This window comes from Lottia gigantea, assembly GCF_000327385.1.
Source record: "Lottia gigantea unplaced genomic scaffold LOTGIsca_5, whole genome shotgun sequence".
Lineage (NCBI taxonomy): Eukaryota > Metazoa > Mollusca > Gastropoda > Lottiidae > Lottia > Lottia gigantea.
Window position 1 is genome coordinate 1,381,861 of NW_008709715.1, and position 23,472 is coordinate 1,405,332.

The window sequence follows — 23,472 nt, forward strand, 5'->3', positions numbered from 1 at the left end:
ATGTTATATCAAATCAGACGATAAACTAGTTGGAAAATCTTTACTGGCACTAAATCATCGTCACGAACCCTGGACTAACGGCAGTGCCAATACAGGGCTCGTGGTATTAACTCGCTCTCATAGTCCGAGTTTTACAAGGTGACCATCATCTTCTCTCGAAATGTGAGAAAAACAATTAATGGAAACTATCCCTTGTGTATGTCTGTTAAGTTGGTGGCAAAACACTGGAACGGATATTGGTGTATTTATTGTAACAAACCAACAGCTATGCGGTGCATAAATTAAAAAGGGAAACTGCACCAAGAGTGAAATTGGATTTGAAATTCAAACCTTGGTGTTTAACATTAAGTCATAATTACGCGGTTACGGATTGAAACATAAGAAAATTCTAATCAGAAAATTGCGATTGTACTATTCGTGTATCCGTATCCGTGTATCTTGTCCAGAAAGACATTGTCAGCTGTGTTGTGTATGAAGTGCGATCCCAAGTAAACATAAACACTTTCTCCTTTAAATGGAACAGCAAAATCTATATCATGTACATCTTGTTTTAAAAAATAATTAAAATGTAATGCATTCAAAACTTATAGTTTTCATTTTTTTGGATGTTGAAACTCATTTTGTCCTACAAAGTCGTTGTTCTCTTATCTTATGTCTAGGTCTACGTCGTGGCGATGTCTGTGGTGGAATATTGAAATAGTGGAATACTACTTGTCGTGTATTCCGAAACATCTGCCTGTATTCCAGCTTCTGATAAATATATTGACAGTTATCGGCTGGAGTAGAGTCATAAAAACTAGGCTCTGTCTTATGGACATTTTCAACAGCTTCCAAGATAAGTTGTTCTTGCCTTTACGGTGATTGTAAATCCCCCCACCCCCTTTTTCGAAGATGTGGAAAATTCTCCATAAAACAAGGCATGGTTTTTCTGTCCCTACACAAGCGAACAACTTTCAAAATAGCAATCAGGGACTGAAATAGAGTCTTAATGTCAGCATTTGATAATGGGTTTTGAAAGCAACTGGACAAATATGCTTTCAATAAATAGTTTTCTTCCCTGGTTGATTAGAAAATTCTTTAGAAGTACATATAGTGGCGAATAAAACTGGGACTGGTATATATCCCTTGTACAGTGGTGTAACTACGGGATGACCCCTTACCCTCCCCCAACCAATTTCAAGTTTTTTATCATTTTATATAGTAAAAGAATAGACTATCCTCCCCCACCTCACCCCACCCTGGAAAGTTTTTTGGTTCCTTCTCGGCACCCTTACCTGATGTTTCCTTGACCAAATTACCGTGTGTGGGAGCCGCAGTGGCTCAGTGAGTTAGACGCTTGCTCGCTAACCTGAAGGTCCAGGGTTCAATCCCGGCATAAGTCGAGATAATACCTTCGGATTTTTCAACCCGGTTTCCCCCTGTCAGTGATGCAGGTAAGAGGGGCTGACATGGTAAAAGCGTCTAGTCGTTCGGATGGGACAATAAACCGAAGCCCCGTGTGCTATAGGCTGTGCACGTTAAAGATCCCTCGACAGTTGGAAATCGAAAAATAGCAGGCTAATGCCGCTGTCCTGGCAAAATTTCCCTCATGGCACCCTGCATGGCGTTGCCCGTCTTCATTAGCCCACAAGGTACAGAAGAGTAGGACGTAAAACTCCATTCATTTCATTTCATTTTCATTTACAAATTACCGTGTGCCCATATTACTGTGACCAAAATACCGTGTGCTCGTCTTACTGTGACCAAAATACCATGTTCCCGTATAACTATGACCACCCTATCTTGTACTTGTATTACTGTGACCATAATACCTTGTGTCCGTATTACTGTGACCATATTTTCGGTGAATGTTACTGTCCAACTTACCTACATCCAGTAGAACTGTGAGCCGCCGAAAATCTGCTGCTAAGACGCCAACCACCGCCAACCATTTTTTAAGCCAGCCAGCTGTGTTACTTCCTCCGGTGCTCGCCAGATATCACTTCTCAGAGCCATATATTTCAATATATTGCTCAGACTCTTCTGCATTAAAAGCCCCATCTGGTGGATATGACAACAATCATTCCAAATTCTTCAATTCCAGAATTTTAAATCTCATTTTACTTTCCACTTCCACTTTCCACAATGTATTTGATTTGATTTGGATTAAAATGTTGAAATTAGTTTGAAAGTATCATAAACGAGAAATGATGTCTTCTAAAATTTTCAGTCTGGCTCGAGCTCTCGGATTGTATATAATACGAAATTTGGCCTAATTCAATCAAAAGAAGGGAGATTGGGCTATAACTTTATTTTATCTTTTATTATGACTATCCGACCTGTTTAAGGGAATCACCTTTGCATTTTAAAACTTTAACCGACCAACATTGAGTTTTGATAACTGACTTGCCAATGCTCGTGTTCTAGTTTACGAGGATATAATTTAAGTGTGTTCTGATAACATGGATGTCGGTTATCTCCCTTCGCAGTACAAAACATAGAGGTAATAATGGTACGAGGCCCTAGAATCTAAAAATAACTTATAAATTTTCCTACTAATGGAAATTCAGAAATGACCACCACGTGATCAGATTTGACCAATCATCTATTAGTGGGGATTCCCAGAAAAGACTTCCCCATTATCAGGAAATGAATTATAAAGTAAGTGGAAAAATTTATTGTTTACTGTACCCAGTAAGATGTAAAGACTGACAGTGTTTTCATTCACTCCACATAAAGCAGGTAATCAGGCTAGTTACTGAAAGCCTACACAGAATTAGAGCCAACTTTTTGAGTATTTATAAATTCATTGATCAAATCAAACTCCCGATAGTTAGTCCGAGAAAGTATGACCCTCGCCTGCCAACAAGCCATTTAATATTTTCCGCTAGTATCACTCTCAATTCGAAGAGTTTTGGTCCTGGTCTAATATCAAGGTCCATCTGATTAATTAACAGAGATCATAACTTGAGAAACCAGAAAGACACCCCAAACAAAGGCTTAAACTACTCACCTTAGCCTAATGTCAAGATATCCTGACTTTCAGATTCTTGGAACTCTTTCAATGCAGTAATGGGCTATTATAGACTTAAAATGAGCTTTATGCATGGGTGTGCATGTGCTTTAACTTGCTTACCTTTGAACCCTTTCCAATAAGGCAATGATAAGTTAAAAGTGTCCATTGTTCTTGACCAGTGATTTTGTGTAACATCTAATGATGCAAATAGGAAATTATGTCTTAGGCTAATGGAAATGCTTTATTCATTTCAGTGCCATGGATATAACAATGTCATCTAATGACTCCAATGATTCAATAGAAATGCCAATTATGGATCATAGTAGAATGACAACTGTTAATGTAAATGGCAGCCAACAAATTGGTACCGGTAAGTCTATTTCAAGTGACTGTCATTGGTCACTACGATTTTAGCCTTTTGCCTCAATTTTGAGACTTTAATCAAGTTATTCCTACATATCTATTTTACACATCTTCATTTCACACCATGTGTGCATTGTTTTAAAAAGTTTCAATTTGTGAATTCTTGTGACCTTGAATTAGCCATATTGGTAATTATTTCAATTTCCACAATTGTAAATGAGAACGGATCAGTGAATGATTATAACCAAGAGGTTTGACGACTGTAATATTTGAAAACCTAGCTTGTCAACCTTTTAAGAATAAGAGTTATTTCTTTTTCTTTCTACTTACATTAAAAAAATTACTTGTTGTATGTCTATGCACTTGGTGCAGTAATGGTGGATGTAAAATAAGCTTTAAGTTTGATTTTTACTGATATAAATTGTTAATTCAGTGAATAACACCCAGGGAGCAGATATGTATCCATTTCCACAAGTTGCTATAATAGAGGAACCACAGTCTCGAGGATTTAGATTTCGCTATGAGTGTGAGGGACCATCACATGGAGGTTTACAGGGCACTTCTAGTGAAAGAGGGAGAAAAACTTACCCTTCAATTAAGGTAGGATTACAAATAGGTGGTACAGCACCATTTTTCCCTTCTGGGGGAAAAGTATTCAACATTCCTAACAGATGAACAATATCTATGACCGATGGGTACCAGATGATGTATGTGACCTGAAATGGGGTCAATGTGGTCAGTTTTTGTGCCCACTTACATTGTCTGTGTTTAAGCACAATTGAGATCAGAAAATGTTTTCCAATGCAATAGAAATTGGGAAACACCTTCTCCATGTTGTTTAATTCATGTCTCATGTCCACCTTGAGATATTTCTGAATCTGATGAATTTGCTAATTTAGAATGATTCCTTTTTTTTTAGATTGAAAATTATGATGGCCCAGCACGAATTGAGGTGTCTTTAGTTAATGTTGATAATGATAAAAATCATCCTCACAAACTAGTGGGTAAAAACTGTGAAGATGGTATATGTGTTATGGAAGTTAAAGAAACCTATGGACCTATTCAGTAAGCTCAATTCTGTTTTAATTATATTTATTTTTTTAAAAGAGTTTCATTGTCAAATGATTTCTACATGTTGGATAATTTAGACTTCTTGGAGAAAGTCTAGCTAAAAAAGTGACTGTTGGATGTTTTAATGGGTATGATATTGTCAGACATTTAATCAATCACATATCTTTTTGTTGATTGTTTATTTGCATTAATCCTTGCTCACTCTTCGTGTTATGATTTTACAGAATTTCATTTTCTTTGATAATATAAAAAAAAATATTAACAAATGATGTCATCAAGGACTAAGAAGTACCATATATTTTTAGTTTTCAGAATATGTCTGTTCAACATGTAACTAAAAAGAAGGCTGTAGAAGTATTACAGAAAAGAATTAAGAATAAACTTTTAAGAGATAAGAAGATCTTTCTGAGAAATCTTAATGCCATTGTCTCTTTATCAAGTAAGATATATGTAGAAATAGTTTTGAATTTGTGCTAAAACTCTTCTTGATTTTAGTTTTCATTAGCAGTCAATAAAATGTTATATTTATATTTTTACCATCACTCTCTTCGATGAACCAGTTGCCCAAACTTCGCCATTTAATCAGTTTGTCACATGATCAATTGCGGTGACACACCAATAATGCTAGTGTTACTATTATAATAAATGCATAATCTGGTGCTTAAGTTCTTTTTAGAATGAACAAGTGGTTTATAAAAGCCAAGATCCAATCCTAACAACTAGACCCTTTTTCCATGTCAGCCCTGCAACTTCCAACATTAAGGGGTGGTGGGGGGCAGGGGGATATTGAAATTGAAATTCTTGTAGTATGGGTGTGTGTTAACCCAATATGTTATAAAGATATTTAATATTTTACAGATGATGAAGAAGCAGATATTAATAGACTAGCCAGTGAACAAGCTAAATCAACACAATTAAATAATGTTAAATTATGTTTTCAAGTTTATGTTCAAGATTCTGAAACACAACAATGTATTATAGCTCTACCTCCCGTTTATTCTAATTCAATACATGATAGTAGTAAGTAAATTTTGTATGTTTGTATCATTGAAATTCAGTCATTGTGATATTAGAAAATGAAGACAGACTGTAGTTCAGTCAGTTAAAGTGTTTCGAGAGTTAATAGCCAATTTACATCAAACAATGGCTCTCTTTGGTTCCATTCTCAGTTTAGGTGTAAAAAAGGTGTCAAGTTGTAAACAGTATATGGCATTCTTCGTGAAATATGTATTTTGTTCAATATTTGGTCATCTTTTGGCATTTGGATAGCAAAAATTAATATGTTCCCAGAAACAAAATGACAGGGAAAGTGTAGCAAAAACGTTTTTAATGATTTTTATGATATTTTAGAATCTCCTGGTGCATCAACATTAAAGATATGTAGAATGGATAAATATGGTGGATGTTGTACAGGAAATGAGGAAGTGTTTTTGCTGTGTGAAAAAGTTCAAAAAGGTATAATTACAGACTGTTATAATGTTATATATTGAACTGCAAATATTGAAAGAAAATTGATTATCAGCAGATGGGCAGACAAGGAAAAGGTTCATACATTTTCAGAATTCAAGACTGAATTTAATTATTTGAAAAAATGTCTCGGATAATTAAATGCTTTGTTCCTTGACTGCTCTGAGAGCAATTGTTCAGACCGCTCGACTTATATATTCCATTGTTTTAATGAATTTACATTACTAATAACCAATAGTTGAAGACAATTGTATGATAGCATATATAAAACAATATATATATCTCTATGGGTTTCATATATGTCTGGTTCATTTGATATATGTCTAGTTGACATTGCTTTAATTTTGTTATTGTAGAAGATATAGCTGTCAAGTTTTTTGAGCTAGACAGTCAAAATGGAGAGATCAAATGGGAAAGTTTTGGAAATTTTGGTCCATTAGATGTTCACAGACAGGTAAGAATCTTTTGTGTAATTGTTTAACATATCCAGCTTATTGTGATTGAAGTCAACATGACAAGTATGAATATGAATGATAAATTACAGTAGTTTTTTTTGCTCAATACTGAAAAATTAAGATAAGGGTCAAATATTCTACACTCATTTAGAAATTCTTAGTTTGAGATATTTTTGAATGGATTGAGCAATTTTCGTACATTCCTAGTACTTCTGAAGACATATATTCAAGACTTAAATCAACTCCCCAAAATCAAGCATCTGTTCCTCGTTATTAGTAAAAAGTAGCTAGACATTTGGTTTTTTTTTTTGACCAGAGCTCCTTTGAGATCAAATCATTTCAATTTATCATTTTATGGTAACCTTTCAAGTTGTATTAAATAGTGAGTACAACCAATGTTCATAAAAAAAAGTATTTGATTGGTATAATAGTACTTACTATAGTCATTAGTGATTCAGAATCTGTTTTTAATTACAAAATATATATATTATTCTTTGTTTCAGTTTGCTATAGTATTTCGTACTCCATCCTATTTTAATACTAATATTGAGAAAGCTGTAAATGTATTTATTGTTTTACAACGAAAATCAGATGGTGAAACTAGTGATCCTAAATCATTTACATATTATCCACAAAATCTAGGTAAGGCGTATAGTAGCAGAGTGTATAATGCCCTCAAATCCCTTAAAGAATTGTTATGTAGACAAGTAAGGCATCGTATAATTTACATTGTACAAACAAATCTAGATCAGTGCATGAATCCAAATTAATCTCTTTATATCATTCGAAACACCTGAGTTGGTTAATTCAGTCAGCATACTATCAGAGAGTCAATGCAACCAATAATGTTTATTTAAGGTATTTGAATTCACCTGTATTATAATTATTATCTGGTATATATATTTCTAGTAATGTATATGAACTATACAATATTACAGATAAAGACGAAATAAAGAAAAAGAAACGTAAGAAAATACCATTAGATTATGGAGATTTTTCTAATTATGATGGCTCTCTTGGAGGTGCTGATGGTGGCTATGGTGGCAATAATGGTGATGATTTTGGATCTAGAGTTATTTTCCCAAATGGAAGTAAGTGATTGATAGATTAGATTAAACAACCTGTTTTATTGAGGAGTGTGAATTTCAAAGTTGCAACTTGATTTTTGTAAAAAAAGGTTTCATGGATGTATTTATTAAGTGGAAATGTATTGTAAAAAATGCTCAGTGGTTCCATACTGCTTGTTCAAATTTCTAAATGAAGTATTTATTCCATCCTAGGCCTGTACATTTGAGAGAATCAAACTCTCACCTTCTCAAGATCTATATTATTTCATTTCTGAAGTCACCTACATCATACAAACTCAGACTTTCAGAAAGAAAAGAAAAATCAACATTAAAATCTTTTTTTTGGTAGCAAAATAAAGGATCTGACCTGCTTTTAAAATTATTCCTTTGACCCTTTAACATTATATTTTCTAGATATTATGAATAATTCAGCTTTACCCACAATGGTAGTACAGGGTTAGTTTCAAAAATTATATTTCTTTGGTTTGAAAGTAGTTAAATATTTTACTGTATTTATTATGAAAATGTGATTACAAACAGTGATTAGTGATTTACAATCAGTAATTAGTGATTACAAACAGTAATTAGTGATTACAAACAGTAATTAGTGATTACAAACATTGATTACAGTCACTTTGCAAGGTGTTTCAGATTATCACATTACAAAGACAAATTGATTTTACAAATAACAATTGCAGGATGTACAATACTTTCTTGAACAGATATTGGTAACGTATTGTTCAGTATGGTTATGCCCATGAAAGTGACATGTTTCAATGGGGAGACCTTGAAATGAAGCCCTCTTTGATTTGCAAATCACATTCATATATTTAATTAACAATGACATCAGAGTTGTTCACTTCCATCAGGTGTAAAAGCTCAAAAATAAAAGACTTAAAACAAATCTTTCCGTTTATTTTCTTTCAGCTGTAACACAAGATAAAGACATTAGTAATTCACACTCATCATTTTCATCACCCTATTATACCGGTTTATCTACAGATCCCATGTTATTTACTAATCTCGAGACGGATAGTGAACCTATAGTACCTACAGATTCTATCTACTCAACTAATCTCTCATTGGATGAGGTTGATGGTAGATTTAGTAGTATGAAGGTCAATGAACATGTGTTTGATATGAAAGCAGCACGATGTATTGATTATAGACCTAAAGAAGCATTATTAAGTCGTAGTGCTAGTGGTGGAGAGAGGGTTGATAGTATTACATCGGAAACTCAATCTAAGAAAATGGAGCAACCTAGGAAAGTAGAGCAGACTAGGAAGGTAGATCAACCTAGGAAAGCAGAAGATAGACCACAACAAGTTCAACAAAAAGTGACAACAGGTCAGCTTAAAAAAAAAAATAAACTACTGAAAAGTTCAGATTTTCAAAAAATTAATACAAAAAAAATCCCAAAAGATTGAGAGTGAATGTTGATTGCTTAATAGAGAGTATATTACAAGACAATTTCACCATATATGATTTTTTCAGTCATAATTTAATCACTTTAAAGAACTTCAGCTTAATTGCTTTTTGGTTTTCATTTTCATTTTTGTTTTTAGTACAAATAGTGACATAGATTTTGCAATTTGCCATGATAATGTGGATTTTCATGTTTATTTGTACACATTCATTTTCTTTTTATTTCAGACAAGATTAGTAAATCTACTGATACTTCTAAACAAGAGTCCATCAAGATAATAGAAAGAACATTAACAGCCATGCAGGATTATGCTGAAACTAGTGACATCAGATATTTATTATTAGTTCAAAGACATCTAGCTTCTGTTCAAAATAAAAATGGAGATTTGTAAGTTGTTTTTACAGATATCAGAGAGAAGAATATGTTTGAAAAATGTGAATTGCATTATAACTCTTCTGCTTCTTTTCTATGTATGAGTTGGCAACACTTATTCTCTATCAGTCCTAATTCAAGCATTTTTTTAGTTTAATTTAAAGGACCAACTGGTAAAAAGGATCCTTTATTGTTGTCCTTTGTTAATATAGTTCTTCTTTCTTTCACTTAATTTTCCAGATTTCATATTTCAGAGTCAATGATTTTATAACTTATTTTTCTAGACCAATACATTTAGCTGTTATAAATGACCAGCTACCAGCCTTACAAAGTTTTCTTGGTGTCATGTCTACATTACCAAACTGTAATCATAAAGTCAATTCATTTAACTATCTCAGACAGGTAAGAAACAACTCTAATTTCTTAAAGGGATTGTAGAGAGTTTTTTTGGCTTTTTCTATGTGTATCGGGTCCATTGATGGCTTCTACATGCATAATTAGTCCCATAAATCTCATTCTGATTGAAACTGATTGAAATATTTCCTTTGTGTATTGCAGACACCTCTTCATTTAGCTGTATTAACTAAACAGCCATCTGCTATAGAATTATTATTACATTATGGTGCAGATCCAGGTATTATGGATAGATATGGTAATACAGCTGCTAATTTAGCTGTACAATGTAACAATATACCATGTTTAAAATCATTGTTAAAATATCTACGACCAGGTGTTAAAGCCACATCTCCATTCCCAGAACTTAACTATATGAATTACGGAGGTAAGAAGAATATTGTACATGGTCAGTTGTGGGTTTTTGCTCATTTCAGCTCCCATCTATCATGTTTTATTAGTTTTTATAACTCATTGACTTTGGAACCATATCTGGGTTGGAGAATCCCCAAATTTTGCGTTCAGAAAATCAGATAGTATGGAAGAGTAGAGAGTTTTAGATGGTTATGTTGATATTTTATTCTAGGATTTTGTCCTGCCCACATTGCTGCTCAGAATGGTAATGTAGAAATATTAAGATTGTTATATAAAGGTAAAGCCTGTTTAGATTTACCTGATGGTAAAAGTGGAAGAACACCATTACATCATGCTGTAGAGAGTGATGATCTATCTGTAGCTAGTTATTTGCTTATGGAGGTAAGTTAGCATAAAAGGGATTGTAAAGAGGTTTTCTGAACTTCTTATGTGATTCTTGTTCTTGCAATACCATTACATCTGAGTCTTCCATGACGTCACTATCACAAAGGTCCTTAGAATTTGTTGGCATTGAATTCAAAAGAATTACTTGATAGTTATTTCATCCATTCTAGGCTGAAACTGACGTAAATGCTCAGTGTTTTGATGGTAATACACCGTTACACATTGCGTGTGGTCGTAACTTGGTTGGTATGGTGGCATTATTGATCACAGCTGGTGCTGATAAAGATATAGAGAATGAAGAAGCTTATGATGAAGGTTATGATTCTGAAAGTGGTGATGGTCCACAATCTGATAGTAGCAGAGAAAAAAGAGGAATGAAACCATCAGATTATGTTAAAGATAATGAACAGGTATTGTCCAAGTACTTCTACCTACTCAATTATTCAACCAGTGTTAAAATATTTGTGGCTGTTATATACTATTGAAAATATACATTTTTGTCTTTGAGCTTAAACTCTTGCTTTAATACAGTCTACAGTGGAAATTTTAACCAATAGTCTGAAATTCAGAGTAAGAGTTCAGTCATGCTTTATTGTTTAATGCCCTTCCAGACACCCTCAACCACTTTCTGTCATTTGACAGCAAGAGTAGGCAAATTACCTCACCGGAAGGGAAGTAACTCTTAGTAAGATAGGGCTAATTCAGACGACAATGACAATAGTTGGTACTCCTGATGATGATAATGCATATAATATATTATATATTATAGATTTTACGTGTATTATTTGGAGATCTCACAACAACTAATGATGATAATGACTTAGAAACAGATGGAGGAGATTTTACCCCATCAACAAAGCCTGTAAAATCTTTCACTGAAAATGGTCTTGGTAATTTAGATCCTATTTTGGTTTATTATTTCTAGCTAATAACAGTAACATATTTTCTAAAGGAGTTGATGGCCTTCGTTCACACCATTCCAATTATTTAGTTGAAATATAAGGTATCTTAATGTTCAAGCATACATTGACACAAGGACTACCAAAACCCTTTACATAAAAAATATCAGTTCTGGTTGATAAAGACTTGCCACACTCATATACATTAATTGGCTTCTTACAATAATAATATAATTTTACATTTCAAAAAGATTTCTTATACGGATTTAGCAGTAATTCGAACAGGAGATGATGATAAATCAATATCAATATGTTGATCTTGTTTTCTAGGGGGAGATTTAGATAAAGTAGATTATAGAAGAAGAATAGAGCTGTCTAATTTATTAGATCCTACTTATACTGGTAAAGATATATATAGTCTAGCCGATAAACTTGGGTTCTCCCATCTTAAAAATGCTCTAGAAGGTATACAAACATCTGATACAAGTCCAACTAGATTTCTTTTGGATTATTTTGAGGTATGCTGTTTCAATTTAGTTATTTAAACACTGGTATTTATGTCATTCTTTCTAAACCGAGGTACACGGGTTCAATCATGTTTTAGGTCAAGATAGTAAACATTTTAAATTTTCAACCTTGTTTCCTCTGTTAAAGATGCAAGTCCCAGGTAGGTGGACTATATAGTCATATAGGCATTGCATATAATTCAAAATTTAATGTATTATTTATCATTTTTGCTGCTGATCTTTTAGGTCATGATATTATAGAGTACATTAACTAAATGATTTGGATTACAAAATTTTGTTTTTATTTTTTATAGACGTATGATGGTACAGTTGCTCAATTAAAATCAACTCTAAAAGAAATGGGAAGATTTGATGCTGTTTCTATTTTATCACATATCTCTTAAATATTTGAACAATTTTTCATTCCATTGTATGAATATTGTCATTACTTGCTATAATATGTTTGTATAATTGTGTTTGTGTGTATGTACAACAAGGCTTAAGGTCAATTTAATTACAAAAAATTTCCAGATTTGTTAAAAAACAAAAAATATCATTAAGAGCGTTGCTCAATCACGCCTTCCAAAACTTACAAAAGATTAGCAATGCTATTTTCTCCACATAAGTTGTTTGATTTGATAGAACTGTTTTCATCAAATTTCTTTCAGTTACTTATTATTATTCAATGACAAAGAGTTTGAAAATGTGGTTAAATATTTTGCTTTATGGAATGCTGGCTTGGACTAGTAATTGTATGTTATGAATTAAGTTGTTTTAGTTTTTGTTGTCAAAACATAAGTTAATTGTTACTAATAAGGATTGTTATAAATTCTAAAAGTATTCAATATTTAATTGAACATATATAAAAGAGTTGCTGCCTCATGGCTAATGAAATATTTTACAGATTTTTAAAAATATCTTTCAAAATAGTTTGTTTTGAGGCATGTAGGCATAATTGTTGTGTTTGAATTTGACGTTCATTACGTTATTTGTATTATATTATTTGTCATTTGTCATGCGTCATTTTGTATTTTATGATTATTTCTATATTTTATTTTCAATGTATTTACTATGCTTTCCATATTATTTTATCCTTAATTAGAAAAAGTTTATAGACCAGAATTTAAATCTGAACCAGCGTGGATTACATATTTTTTATCAACTGCTTATTGAGGTTATGATATGAGACTGGACATTCAAGGTTAAACTGTTATGGCTAAATGGACTTCTCAATGGATCTATCTTATGCACAAAGACTATTATTAGAAATATTAAAACAGAACTTAAAACTATTATTATATTACACATATATTTGATGTTCTTTATGGAAATTGGTACCTTTTTAAATAAATGTAAGATATTTTATAACTCTAAATAGCTGATTATAGTTTGTTTTTGGTTTGAGCTTCCATAGCAGAGTCGGTTAGATTGTTGGTTCCATGATGAACATGGTGTTGTTTGCATGGTTACGTGGAGCAGATGGTGGCCTCGGTTCAATTCTTGATAGGCTTGTGATAGTCTGATGACCTTGAAATGATTTTCACTCATAATTCCAGTCTACCCAGCTGTAAATGGGTTTGGATAATCTGGGAAAAATCAATGCCAAAAGGTTTGGCCAAGGACCAGCTGGTAGAAAGGATCCTTAACTGTGAACCTAAGTTGTTATCCTTGTAAAATATACTTCTTTCTTTCTTTCTTTCTTACATTATAAGATTAATTCAAGTCACTAAATCTTAATTTACATGAATCTACTATGTAGTGTATAATTTGATATTATTTTGTGAATATTAAAGACTTGAACCCTTTAAGTGTAAAATTGGTCAAAGAAAAATTTGTGTCAAGTTTTTGGAACCCCAAAATACAAGAAGCTGTAAATATTTGGATGAAGATTCAAAATTTCTTTTGAATTATTCATAAAATAATTTCAAATTCTGAAAAAATTTGGCTGACCATGTTACTTTAAACATAAATGATTTATGTGAAAATATGGGCATTATGTGTAGAAGGAAGTTGTATTTAAGGTTGGAATGAGAAATACTACAGATAGCTAAAATCTACTCTTCAAAGCAATATACCATTATTTTTTTTTATTAGAATCCTCAATTTATTAATTAAAACATTCATTGATATTCAATGGGTTTAAGATGAATTATATACTTATATCTACATTGTGTAAACCACATAATACCACAGAACAAAACATTGGTTTATAGTTGGCTAATATTTACTCTAATCGTTTGTGTTAAATGTAAGCAACATGATTATGCTTTGAAATTCTTTCCATTGTTTTTAAATACAGTTATATTTACCATGCTAGACGGTTTTTTGCTCATCCTGTCATATTCACTTTCATGTGCATAGCAAATTGTAAATGAAATGAAATGAAGTGAATGGAGTTTTACGTCCTACATCTCTCGTTGTGAAGTCATCTCTTTCACATGTTTGTTGAAATCAATCTTTTATGCAAATTCAGTATTTAATTTTAATGAATACCGCCTTTACATTACATATTAAAAAGTGAAGACTTTGTTAGCATGATTATTCAGTCCATGTATTGCGGAATTCCTCAACTCTCTACAGTTTTCATAAGAATAGTTCCAGGGGAAGTTTCACTATGGGACGCATAACCTGTTGAGTGAAAGATCGAGAATAACTTGGAAATAGTAAACTGGCAGAAAAATGCCGGATACAGTCTGCATAATATCGGGATAAGTTACAGAAGAGTTTCATTTCATTTGTCAAACTTACTTATCGAACTCTGTTGAAATGTTACAAACAAATTAATGATATAATCCAGTTACTATGGATTAACAATAACAGATTAGTAACTAACAGACAATCATTAGTATATAAGCACTATTATTTCTAGTATTTAGTCATTACATGATTTATTACAATCCATAGTAGATCTACTAATATATTCAGTAATTACTATTTTTACCTACCAAACTTTATCAAAATGAGAGAAATTGTTCATATGCAAACTGGCCAGTGTGGTAACCAGATCGGAGCTAAGGTAAGACTACTAAAACCACTACTATTTCCTTTTTTCACGTTGTCAATGTCTCTCTTTACGACGCTCACAGTTTTCATAAACTCGTTACGATGCAAAAAAGTATTAAGTAAAAGTGTATTCAGTCATTAGAAGCACATTTCTATGGATTTGTGTCACTTGACAAATATGATTGTTTTCAATTCTTTACTTACTTTATTTGTTGTATTTTCTAGTTCTGGGAAGTGATCTCTGATGAACATGGTATTGACCCAACTGGAACTTACCACGGTGATTCAGATCTTCAATTAGAGAGAATCAATGTATATTATAATGAAGCTACTGGTGGTAAATATGTACCAAGAGCCGTTCTCGTCGATCTGGAACCTGGTACCATGGATTCTGTACGCTCTGGTCCATTTGGTCAGATCTTCCGTCCTGATAACTTTGTCTTTGGACAATCTGGCGCCGGTAATAACTGGGCTAAAGGGCATTATACAGAAGGTGCTGAATTGGTGGATTCCGTTCTTGATGTAGTCCGTAAAGAAGCTGAGAGCTGTGATTGTCTACAAGGATTCCAGTTGACCCATTCTCTTGGTGGTGGTACTGGTTCTGGTATGGGAACTCTACTCATCAGTAAAATCCGTGAAGAATATCCAGATAGAATTATGAATACTTTCTCTGTTTGTCCTTCACCAAAGGTTAGTATACTAAATTATCCTGTTAAAATACAGAATCAAGGTGTCTTGTGGAATCTGATACTATTATATATATATTATTTAATATATATGCGCTAAACGCACAAAAATGACGTTTTCTCTATATCTTTAAATGTGCCTTTTATATTTTACTAAAAGACCACATTGTTTTCACTCTCCACTAACCGATGTGATTTTGATATATTTCAGGTTTCTGATACAGTAGTTGAACCTTATAATGCTACTTTATCAGTACATCAACTAGTAGAAAATACAGATGAAACTTATTGTATTGATAACGAAGCTTTATATGATATCTGTTTCCGTACATTGAAACTGACCACACCAACTTATGGTGATTTGAATCATCTGGTATCAGCTACAATGTCTGGTGTTACAACATGTTTAAGATTTCCTGGTCAACTTAATGCTGATCTTCGTAAATTAGCTGTTAATATGGTACCATTTCCACGTCTTCATTTCTTTATGCCAGGATTCGCTCCATTAACATCACGAGGGTCTCAACAATATAGAGCTCTAACTGTACCAGAACTTACTCAACAAATGTTTGATGCTAAAAATATGATGGCAGCCTGTGATCCTCGTCATGGTCGTTATCTAACGGTAGCTGCTATGTTCAGAGGTCGTATGTCAATGAAAGAAGTTGATGAACAGATGTTGAACGTTCAGAATAAAAATAGCAGTTATTTTGTCGAATGGATTCCTAACAATGTCAAAACAGCTGTTTGTGACATTCCACCAAGAGGTTTGAAGATGTCTGGAACATTTATTGGAAATACAACAGCTATCCAAGAACTATTTAAAAGAATCTCTGAACAGTTTACTGCTATGTTCAGAAGGAAAGCTTTCCTCCATTGGTACACTGGTGAAGGTATGGATGAGATGGAGTTTACTGAAGCTGAATCTAATATGAATGATCTGGTATCTGAATATCAACAGTACCAGGATGCTACCGCTGAAGAAGAAGGAGAATTTGATGAAGAAGAGGGTGAAGCAGATGATGCCTAAATTAAGACTTTCACTTTCTGTAAAGTCACAGTATGGCTACATGTAATTTGAAACTAATAACACTGCAAACATAAATAACACAAGATATATGGATATACTACTCCTGGGTTTATTACATACTACATTTCGAAACGGTATGTGTTATTATCTTGTGTTATTTATGTTTGCCTTCCTACTTCTATATGTCTTAAAAAATATAATAACACTGCATTTTAAAGATATTTTGCGTACTAATAAATTGCCATTACATATGTATTGTGTTGTATATATATGTAATTCTCTGTAAATAGAATTATATTTATTATTTTCTGTAAATAGTGTTTTATATTTTATTTTAAGTAAATTTTTATGGATAAGTCACATGATATACCAGTACTGTAACATAGTTTGTATGTTTTATTAAATTGTTTGTATTCAGAATATACTTTTCATTTCAAGCTGACAATCTGAAAAAAAATGTAGATGTTTTGCAATTACACACAACTTTGCTTCTAACAATCTCATTTGAATTGATATTGTAACAAAACAGCACCATATAGTTTTCAAGAGAAGTTCATCAATTAAATCTCTCAGTTTACATTGTTGGAAATTTTCAATATTTGGCACTCAGTAAAGGGCAGTTTTAGTAGAGATCTCAGTAATAAAATTCTAGCCAGTCCTGTAACTTTATTATCACTATAACTTAATATGACTATAAATTATTATCTATACTATGAAGGTAAAAGCAAACAGTGTTATATCCTGTGTGGTTGTTGAATCTTTACTTACGCTGTAAATTTGCAATCGATAATTTTATTGCTCTTTTCGACAGGAAATAATCTAGTTCTTTTATATTGAAATTATATATCTTTTTATATATGTGTGCTCACCTCCAAACTTCCTACTAAATAACCAAAATGTAATAAGTAGGACTCTCCACATCTTCATAATGTCGAGCTATTACAAACTGTCATATAAATAACTGAATACTAAGATTGATATTTTATTCCACATTACATACGGCATAAATATTACAGAAATAACAACTTCATAGAATCAAAATAATTCGAGTTCGCACTGTTATACACAGGGTGAGTCTAGCACATATTACATATACACAACTGAGCCATACTATTCTGATGAGCGCAGGGGTAGTTGATCATGCCACTCACAATATAATATGATTCAATTTCCTTGATTAGCACAAGGGATATTCCCTTGATTGGCACTAGGGCGAAAACCATTCATGCCTTCATTTTGGTCTGTTAAACACTGAGATAACAGGATAGAATATCTTATAGAATCGTTTATCATTGACACACAGTCTGACCAGCTAACTTCCATACCAGTAAACATATCAAACGTGAGTTCTTGAATAATTTTCAACTTGGTTACATTTAAACATCCTTTCTTCATACCATCTTTCAATTCACCGATATTAAACATTCTATACATCAAATTCCTGGCAAATACTTCTGGTGTCTTCGACTGGAATTTGATATCTTTCAGAGAATCCATTGTTATCATCCATGGATCATTAAGTTTGCAGTGTTCCATACTCCACAACATTCTTGAAAATAACTCCATCGGTGTCAGGGAATCGTTACTATCAATATCAAGTGGTAAGGACGAGGTAAATGATTGATTGACTGCGGTGGTTGTTGTGGTAAAGCAAAGTTCTTCTTTGAAAAGTGGCAAAGCTACTGAACGCGGCTGTTGGAATAGGAAATCATATGAAGCTAAGAAAGATGAAATATTCTGCTCTTGGAACAGGAAAGAAGGTTCAACCAGTTGTTTTTCTTGCACTTTGAAGAAATCTGTTATACGTTTTTGTACCAATTTAAAACTAATAGCCTTTTTCTGAAAGTAAAATGTTACCAACTATTATAGTAATGATGGTCGTATATAGTGCTCATTAGAAACAGTCTAATCAAAGTCTAATCTTAAAAATTTTATAAATGATCACATACCTACAACCTACCTACGATATAGTTGCCTAGGTATAAATTTATCAGAGGTAACACATAATCCTATAGTCTGTATCCAGAACTTGATGTCGTGAATATTCAGGACACATATAAGTATCTATGCCATGTTTCACACCGATAGCATTACGGGAAGGCGGGATCGGCGAAACAGCAAAAGTGTCAAGATTTCTGATGCCATGATTTTTCTAAAATAGAATCTGTAGAATGATATTGAGACCTACCTTGTTGGTGAGAGTTGGTAATCTACTTCCAACTTTGTTTCCACTTTTATCAACTTTACCTGAAAATAACATAATAAAAAATCTCAATGCTAATGACATGGTAACTGTGGCATCTATGTCGCGAAATTGACCATATAAAAATATATACGTGTAGCTTATAGATTTCAGCGTATCATTAAATAGAAGTCAAATTTGTGACGTATATATGTAATGAAATATATATGGTCAAAAAAAAAAAACCTTTCGACTCACAAGCTACTACCATTTGATTGATTGGTCAAGTATGAACAAGTTATCTTACCCTTTTCTTGCTTCTTGCTCTTCTGAACATTGGGGGTTGACGATGTGAGACCAATGGTCGTTCTTCGTCTTGATTTTAGTGAATCCTTAGTATTTTCAAAAGTTAAGGGAGAGATTCTTTTTTTCAACTCAGCTGGCCTGTCATCAAATACGGAGTGTCTCCTAGGTGCTATCGGACTTGGTGAATCATGTCTATTCAGACCAACTGTTGGAGATGTAGGCCTTGGGGTAGAAAAGCGTCTTGATGGTGTGGATTTCTTTGCAGGAGTATTCGAAAGACCAAAATATCTAGATACGTCTAACCTCTCACTTTCATCAACTAACCATTTCATGTTATCTGTAGAGGATTCCAATTTAAGATCAAACAGTTTATTTTTAGAAAAGGTGTTTTTGATGAATAGAAAACATTATTCTTTTGATATTGATAAAGGTGCCTATAATTTTCGACCATAGGTCATGTACTGATTCGATATGGCATCAGGAACTGAACCATGGACAATATAGTTTACAAATGAATAAAAGCAAACCTACCAGTTGTAATAACAATAGTTCCTTTCTGTAACAAACCATCGTCATATACTTTCACTGTAGCACCAGCAACCTTCATTTTGGGACCAATCAACTCAGTAACAGGGTAAATATTAGTCCTTAGATCATCTTTAAAAGCAACCAGAGCAAACTTGGCACCACCTGAAATATATTCAGCCTTCTAATCAACATTGAAACAAAGTGAAGATATAGTTTGCATTTGAAATGAATTTGCAATGTGATAACTTGATATCTATTCTATCGATGCTATCGCTATCGCGCCCGGACGCTTTTTTCCTTCAAACTATCCACCAACCTCTAGTTATCAAAGACTCGAAATATTTAACTGGCATAGTTCTGCCGATAGTATTGTGCTTTATCAATTGTACATTATGTCAATATGAACAATTTGAATGACATTGGATATAAATTTCATTTACTGAGTGTTTGCGATTAGAACTAATAGAAGGAACTTAATGAAAGTTATTCGAAACTTACCGATAAATGAAGATCTCGACATATTGAATCCACTGACAACACGTTTCACTTAACTCTGTGCTTACGACAAGAAGAGTGGTGCTTCAGAATAGAAAATCATCATTTTAAAGGATTTAAAAGCACGATGACATTACACAGGATCGTGGCATGTTGGCAACTAATCAGACCCTGGTATTTGGTTTCGTAAAGACTTAGGTGTCTATTAGGCTACGGATTAACCAACTGGTTTAGGATTATCGGGTGAAAAGATTAATTAACATTACTCCAGGCTCGTTAGAGAGATAGTTATTTGTCCTAGTGCAATAAAATACAAACTTGATATTAAAAATATATTACAAAAATAAAGATAAAATTCTCTAATTGATTTTAAATGAAGAAAACACAGAATATAGCATTCACTATATTTAGATGTAGTAACCATAGCCTCCAATAGAATCAGGACGATGGCAATATTTAGATCGAATTTTTGTGATTACATGTCCATTATACCTTCAAATCAGGTTAGATTATTTCCCATGGATTTCTAATATTTATAGTGATGTTTCTCAATTTGTAAAAGTCATGACTATCGGAAGTTATTGTGAATTAGGCGAATATGTTTATAAATGTATGGGGATTAGATTTAAATATTTGAAAAGTATTTTGTAATTTGGTATTTCTTTTTTTGCAAATATTTGAAAGGTATTTTGTAATTTGGTATTTTATATATTTGATAGGTATTTTGTAATTTGATATAATTGTAAAGAAGTATATATTTATATTTATATATTATTGTTATTGCACATTATGTTCTATGAGCTGGAGGCCTTATATACTGAAATAAAGATTAAAGAATAAAGATAAAATTTTCTTTTTAATGTTACCTCTCTGAGAAAAAAAATGATGTGCTACATAATTTGTGATCATTCCTGATTCTAAAAATAATGCCATTTTATTGACCAGCTGTTACCCGGCTTCACTTAGATGCTCGCAATGTACTTCACAACAGGAACGTAGTTTTAAATCAGTTATTTCATACCTAGTCCATCCTTCTCAGAGTGACCGACGGATCTGTCGACTGGGCTGGTGCAAAATCACTCTCAATATCAGCATCAATGAAAGTGTCGATTTGGTACCCTTTTAGATATCTTATTTCTGCAATTTCCGATAGTCCTAGTCCTTGTGAGATCGTCCTCAATTTCGTTCCCTTGTATGCCAACATGAGATGGAATCTTTGCCATTGATTAGGAACTATAGAAATCGTTGAGATTCGAAAGTCAAGCTACTCAGCACTAGTGTTCCTTTGACAACAAAGCTTAGCTAGTCAATTGATACTACATAATTTGAATGATACTGGTCTGTGAAACATCCACATACAGGGTTGTATGTGAGGGTTCGAAAACGCAGAGCGAAATCGTCCAAGGTGCAAACAGTTTTTTGACATACCATATACTTTGATTCAAAACAAGCCAAACAAACTAGATAATAAATATTTATCTTATAAAAGCCTTGATAAAAACGTCATATATTATACATTTTTAATAGTAATTAAATTTCAGGCCATTCGCAAGCACGATTGAACAGCACCTAAAGGACCATTCATATTAAGCATCATCTGCTTCACCTTCTTCTTCATCAAATTCTCCTTCTTCTTCAGCGGTAGCATCCTGGTACTGTTGATATTCAGATACCAGATCATTCATATTAGATTCAGCTTCAGTAAACTCCATCTCATCCATACCCTCACCAGTGTACCAATGGAGGAAAGCTTTCCTTCTGAACATAACAGTAAACTGTTCAGAGATTCTTTTAAATAGTTCTTGGATAGCTGTTGTATTTCCAATAAATGTTCCGGACATCTTCAAACCTCTTGGTGGAATGTCACAAACAGCTGTTTTGACATTGTTAGGGATCCATTCTACAAAATAACTGCTATTTTTATTCTGAACGTTCAACATCTGTTCATCAACCTCCTTCATTGACATACGACCTCTGAACATAGCAGCTACCGTTAGATAACGACCATGACGAGGATCACAGGCTGCCATCATATTTTTAGCATCAAACATTTGTTGAGTAAGTTCTGGTACAGTTAGAGCTCTATATTGTTGAGACCCTCGTGATGTTAATGGAGCGAATCCTGGCATAAAGAAATGAAGACGTGGAAATGGTACCATATTAACAGCTAATTTACGAAGATCAGCATTAAGTTGACCAGGAAATCTTAAACATGTTGTAACACCAGACATTGTAGCTGATACCAGATGATTCAAATCACCATAAGTTGGTGTGGTCAGTTTCAATGTACGGAAACAGATATCATATAAAGCTTCGTTATCAATACAATAAGTTTCATCTGTATTTTCTACTAGTTGATGTACTGATAAAGTAGCATTATAAGGTTCAACTACTGTATCAGAAACCTGAAATATATCAAAATCACATCGGTTAGTGGAGAGTGAAAACAATGTGGTCTTTTAGTAAAATATAAAAGGCACATTTAAAGATATAGAGAAAACGTCATTTTTGTGCGTTTAGCGCATATATATTAAATAATATATATATAATAGTATCAGATTCCACAAGACACCTTGATTCTGTATTTTAACAGGATAATTTAGTATACTAACCTTTGGTGAAGGACAAACAGAGAAAGTATTCATAATTCTATCTGGATATTCTTCACGGATTTTACTGATGAGTAGAGTTCCCATACCAGAACCAGTACCACCACCAAGAGAATGGGTCAACTGGAATCCTTGCAGACAATCACAGCTCTCAGCTTCTTTACGGACTACATCAAGAACGGAATCCACCAATTCAGCACCTTCTGTATAATGCCCTTTAGCCCAGTTATTACCGGCGCCAGATTGTCCAAAGACAAAGTTATCAGGACGGAAGATCTGACCAAATGGACCAGAGCGTACAGAATCCATGGTACCAGGTTCCAAGTCGACAAGAACAGCTCTTGGTACATATTTACCACCAGTAGCTTCATTATAATATACATTGATTCTCTCTAATTGAAGATCAGAATCACCGTGGTAAGTTCCAGTTGGGTCAATACCATGTTCATCAGAGATCACTTCCCAGAACTAGAAAATAAAACAAATGTGAACTGAAGTGAAACAGTCAAGTAAAGAATTAGAAACGATCTTATTTGTCAAAAGACACAAATCTTTAAAATAATGTGAGGTGACACCAGTGCCGAATTTAACACATCTAATGGCTGAATGCAGTTTTATTTACTACTTTTTTGCACTCGAATGAGTTTATGAAAACAGTGAGCAGCGTAAAGAGAGACATTGACAACATCAAAATAGGAAATAGTAGTGGTTTTAGTAGTCTTACCTTAGCTCCGATCTGGTTACCACACTGGCCAGTTTGCATATGAACAATTTCTCTCATTTTGATAAAGTTTGGTAGGTAAAAATAGTAATTACTGAATATATTAGTAGATCTACTATTGAATTGTAATAAATCGTGT

General features: G+C 33.1%; 4 protein-coding genes across 4 annotated transcripts; 2 read left to right on the forward strand and 2 right to left on the reverse strand.

Moving 5' to 3' along the window:
- Positions 1 to 3,814: 3,814 nt before the first annotated feature.
- Positions 3,815 to 10,374, forward strand: LOTGIDRAFT_106471 (hypothetical protein; the record flags this gene model as incomplete). The annotated part of the gene is made up of 11 exons (XM_009061796.1): positions 3,815 to 3,958; positions 4,278 to 4,423; positions 4,735 to 4,868; positions 5,318 to 5,449; positions 5,780 to 5,884; positions 6,253 to 6,350; positions 6,855 to 7,013; positions 9,110 to 9,231; positions 9,501 to 9,618; positions 9,775 to 9,997; positions 10,196 to 10,374. 11 exons carry the CDS (start codon positions 3,815 to 3,817, stop codon positions 10,372 to 10,374), a joined length of 1,560 nt encoding a protein of 519 aa, XP_009060044.1.
- A 4,292-nt stretch (positions 10,375 to 14,666) lies between these two features.
- LOTGIDRAFT_182889 (hypothetical protein) lies at positions 14,667 to 17,068 on the forward strand. The gene is made up of 3 exons (XM_009061797.1): positions 14,667 to 14,789; positions 15,002 to 15,466; positions 15,674 to 17,068. Exons 1-3 carry the CDS (start codon positions 14,733 to 14,735, stop codon positions 16,490 to 16,492), a joined length of 1,341 nt encoding a protein of 446 aa, XP_009060045.1. The 5' UTR covers positions 14,667 to 14,732; the 3' UTR covers positions 16,493 to 17,068.
- Positions 17,069 to 17,656: 588 nt separating this feature from the next.
- LOTGIDRAFT_154067 (hypothetical protein) lies at positions 17,657 to 20,028 on the reverse strand (the record flags this gene model as incomplete). Its single annotated transcript, XM_009061798.1, has 5 exons — positions 17,657 to 18,331; positions 18,681 to 18,739; positions 18,982 to 19,317; positions 19,512 to 19,670; positions 20,007 to 20,028. 5 exons carry the CDS (start codon positions 20,026 to 20,028, stop codon positions 17,657 to 17,659), a joined length of 1,251 nt encoding a protein of 416 aa, XP_009060046.1.
- An 819-nt stretch (positions 20,029 to 20,847) lies between these two features.
- LOTGIDRAFT_228939 (hypothetical protein) lies at positions 20,848 to 23,472 on the reverse strand. Its single transcript, XM_009061799.1, has 3 exons — positions 23,337 to 23,472; positions 22,616 to 23,080; positions 20,848 to 22,408 (listed from the first exon to the last, which is right to left on the reverse strand). Exons 1-3 carry the CDS (start codon positions 23,391 to 23,393, stop codon positions 21,590 to 21,592), a joined length of 1,341 nt encoding a protein of 446 aa, XP_009060047.1. The 5' UTR covers positions 23,394 to 23,472; the 3' UTR covers positions 20,848 to 21,589.

Coding starts and splice junctions, on each gene's coding strand:
- LOTGIDRAFT_228939 (XM_009061799.1), bottom strand. CDS start 23,393: ATGAGAGAAATTGTTCATATGCAAACTGGCCAGTGTGGTAACCAGATC. Junction 23,081..23,336: donor GTAACCAGATCGGAGCTAAG/GTAAGACTACTA, acceptor TTTATTTTCTAG/TTCTGGGAAGTGATCTCTGA. Junction 22,409..22,615: donor CTGTTTGTCCTTCACCAAAG/GTTAGTATACTA, acceptor GATATATTTCAG/GTTTCTGATACAGTAGTTGA.
- LOTGIDRAFT_182889 (XM_009061797.1), top strand. CDS start 14,733: ATGAGAGAAATTGTTCATATGCAAACTGGCCAGTGTGGTAACCAGATC. Junction 14,790..15,001: donor GTAACCAGATCGGAGCTAAG/GTAAGACTACTA, acceptor TGTATTTTCTAG/TTCTGGGAAGTGATCTCTGA. Junction 15,467..15,673: donor CTGTTTGTCCTTCACCAAAG/GTTAGTATACTA, acceptor GATATATTTCAG/GTTTCTGATACAGTAGTTGA.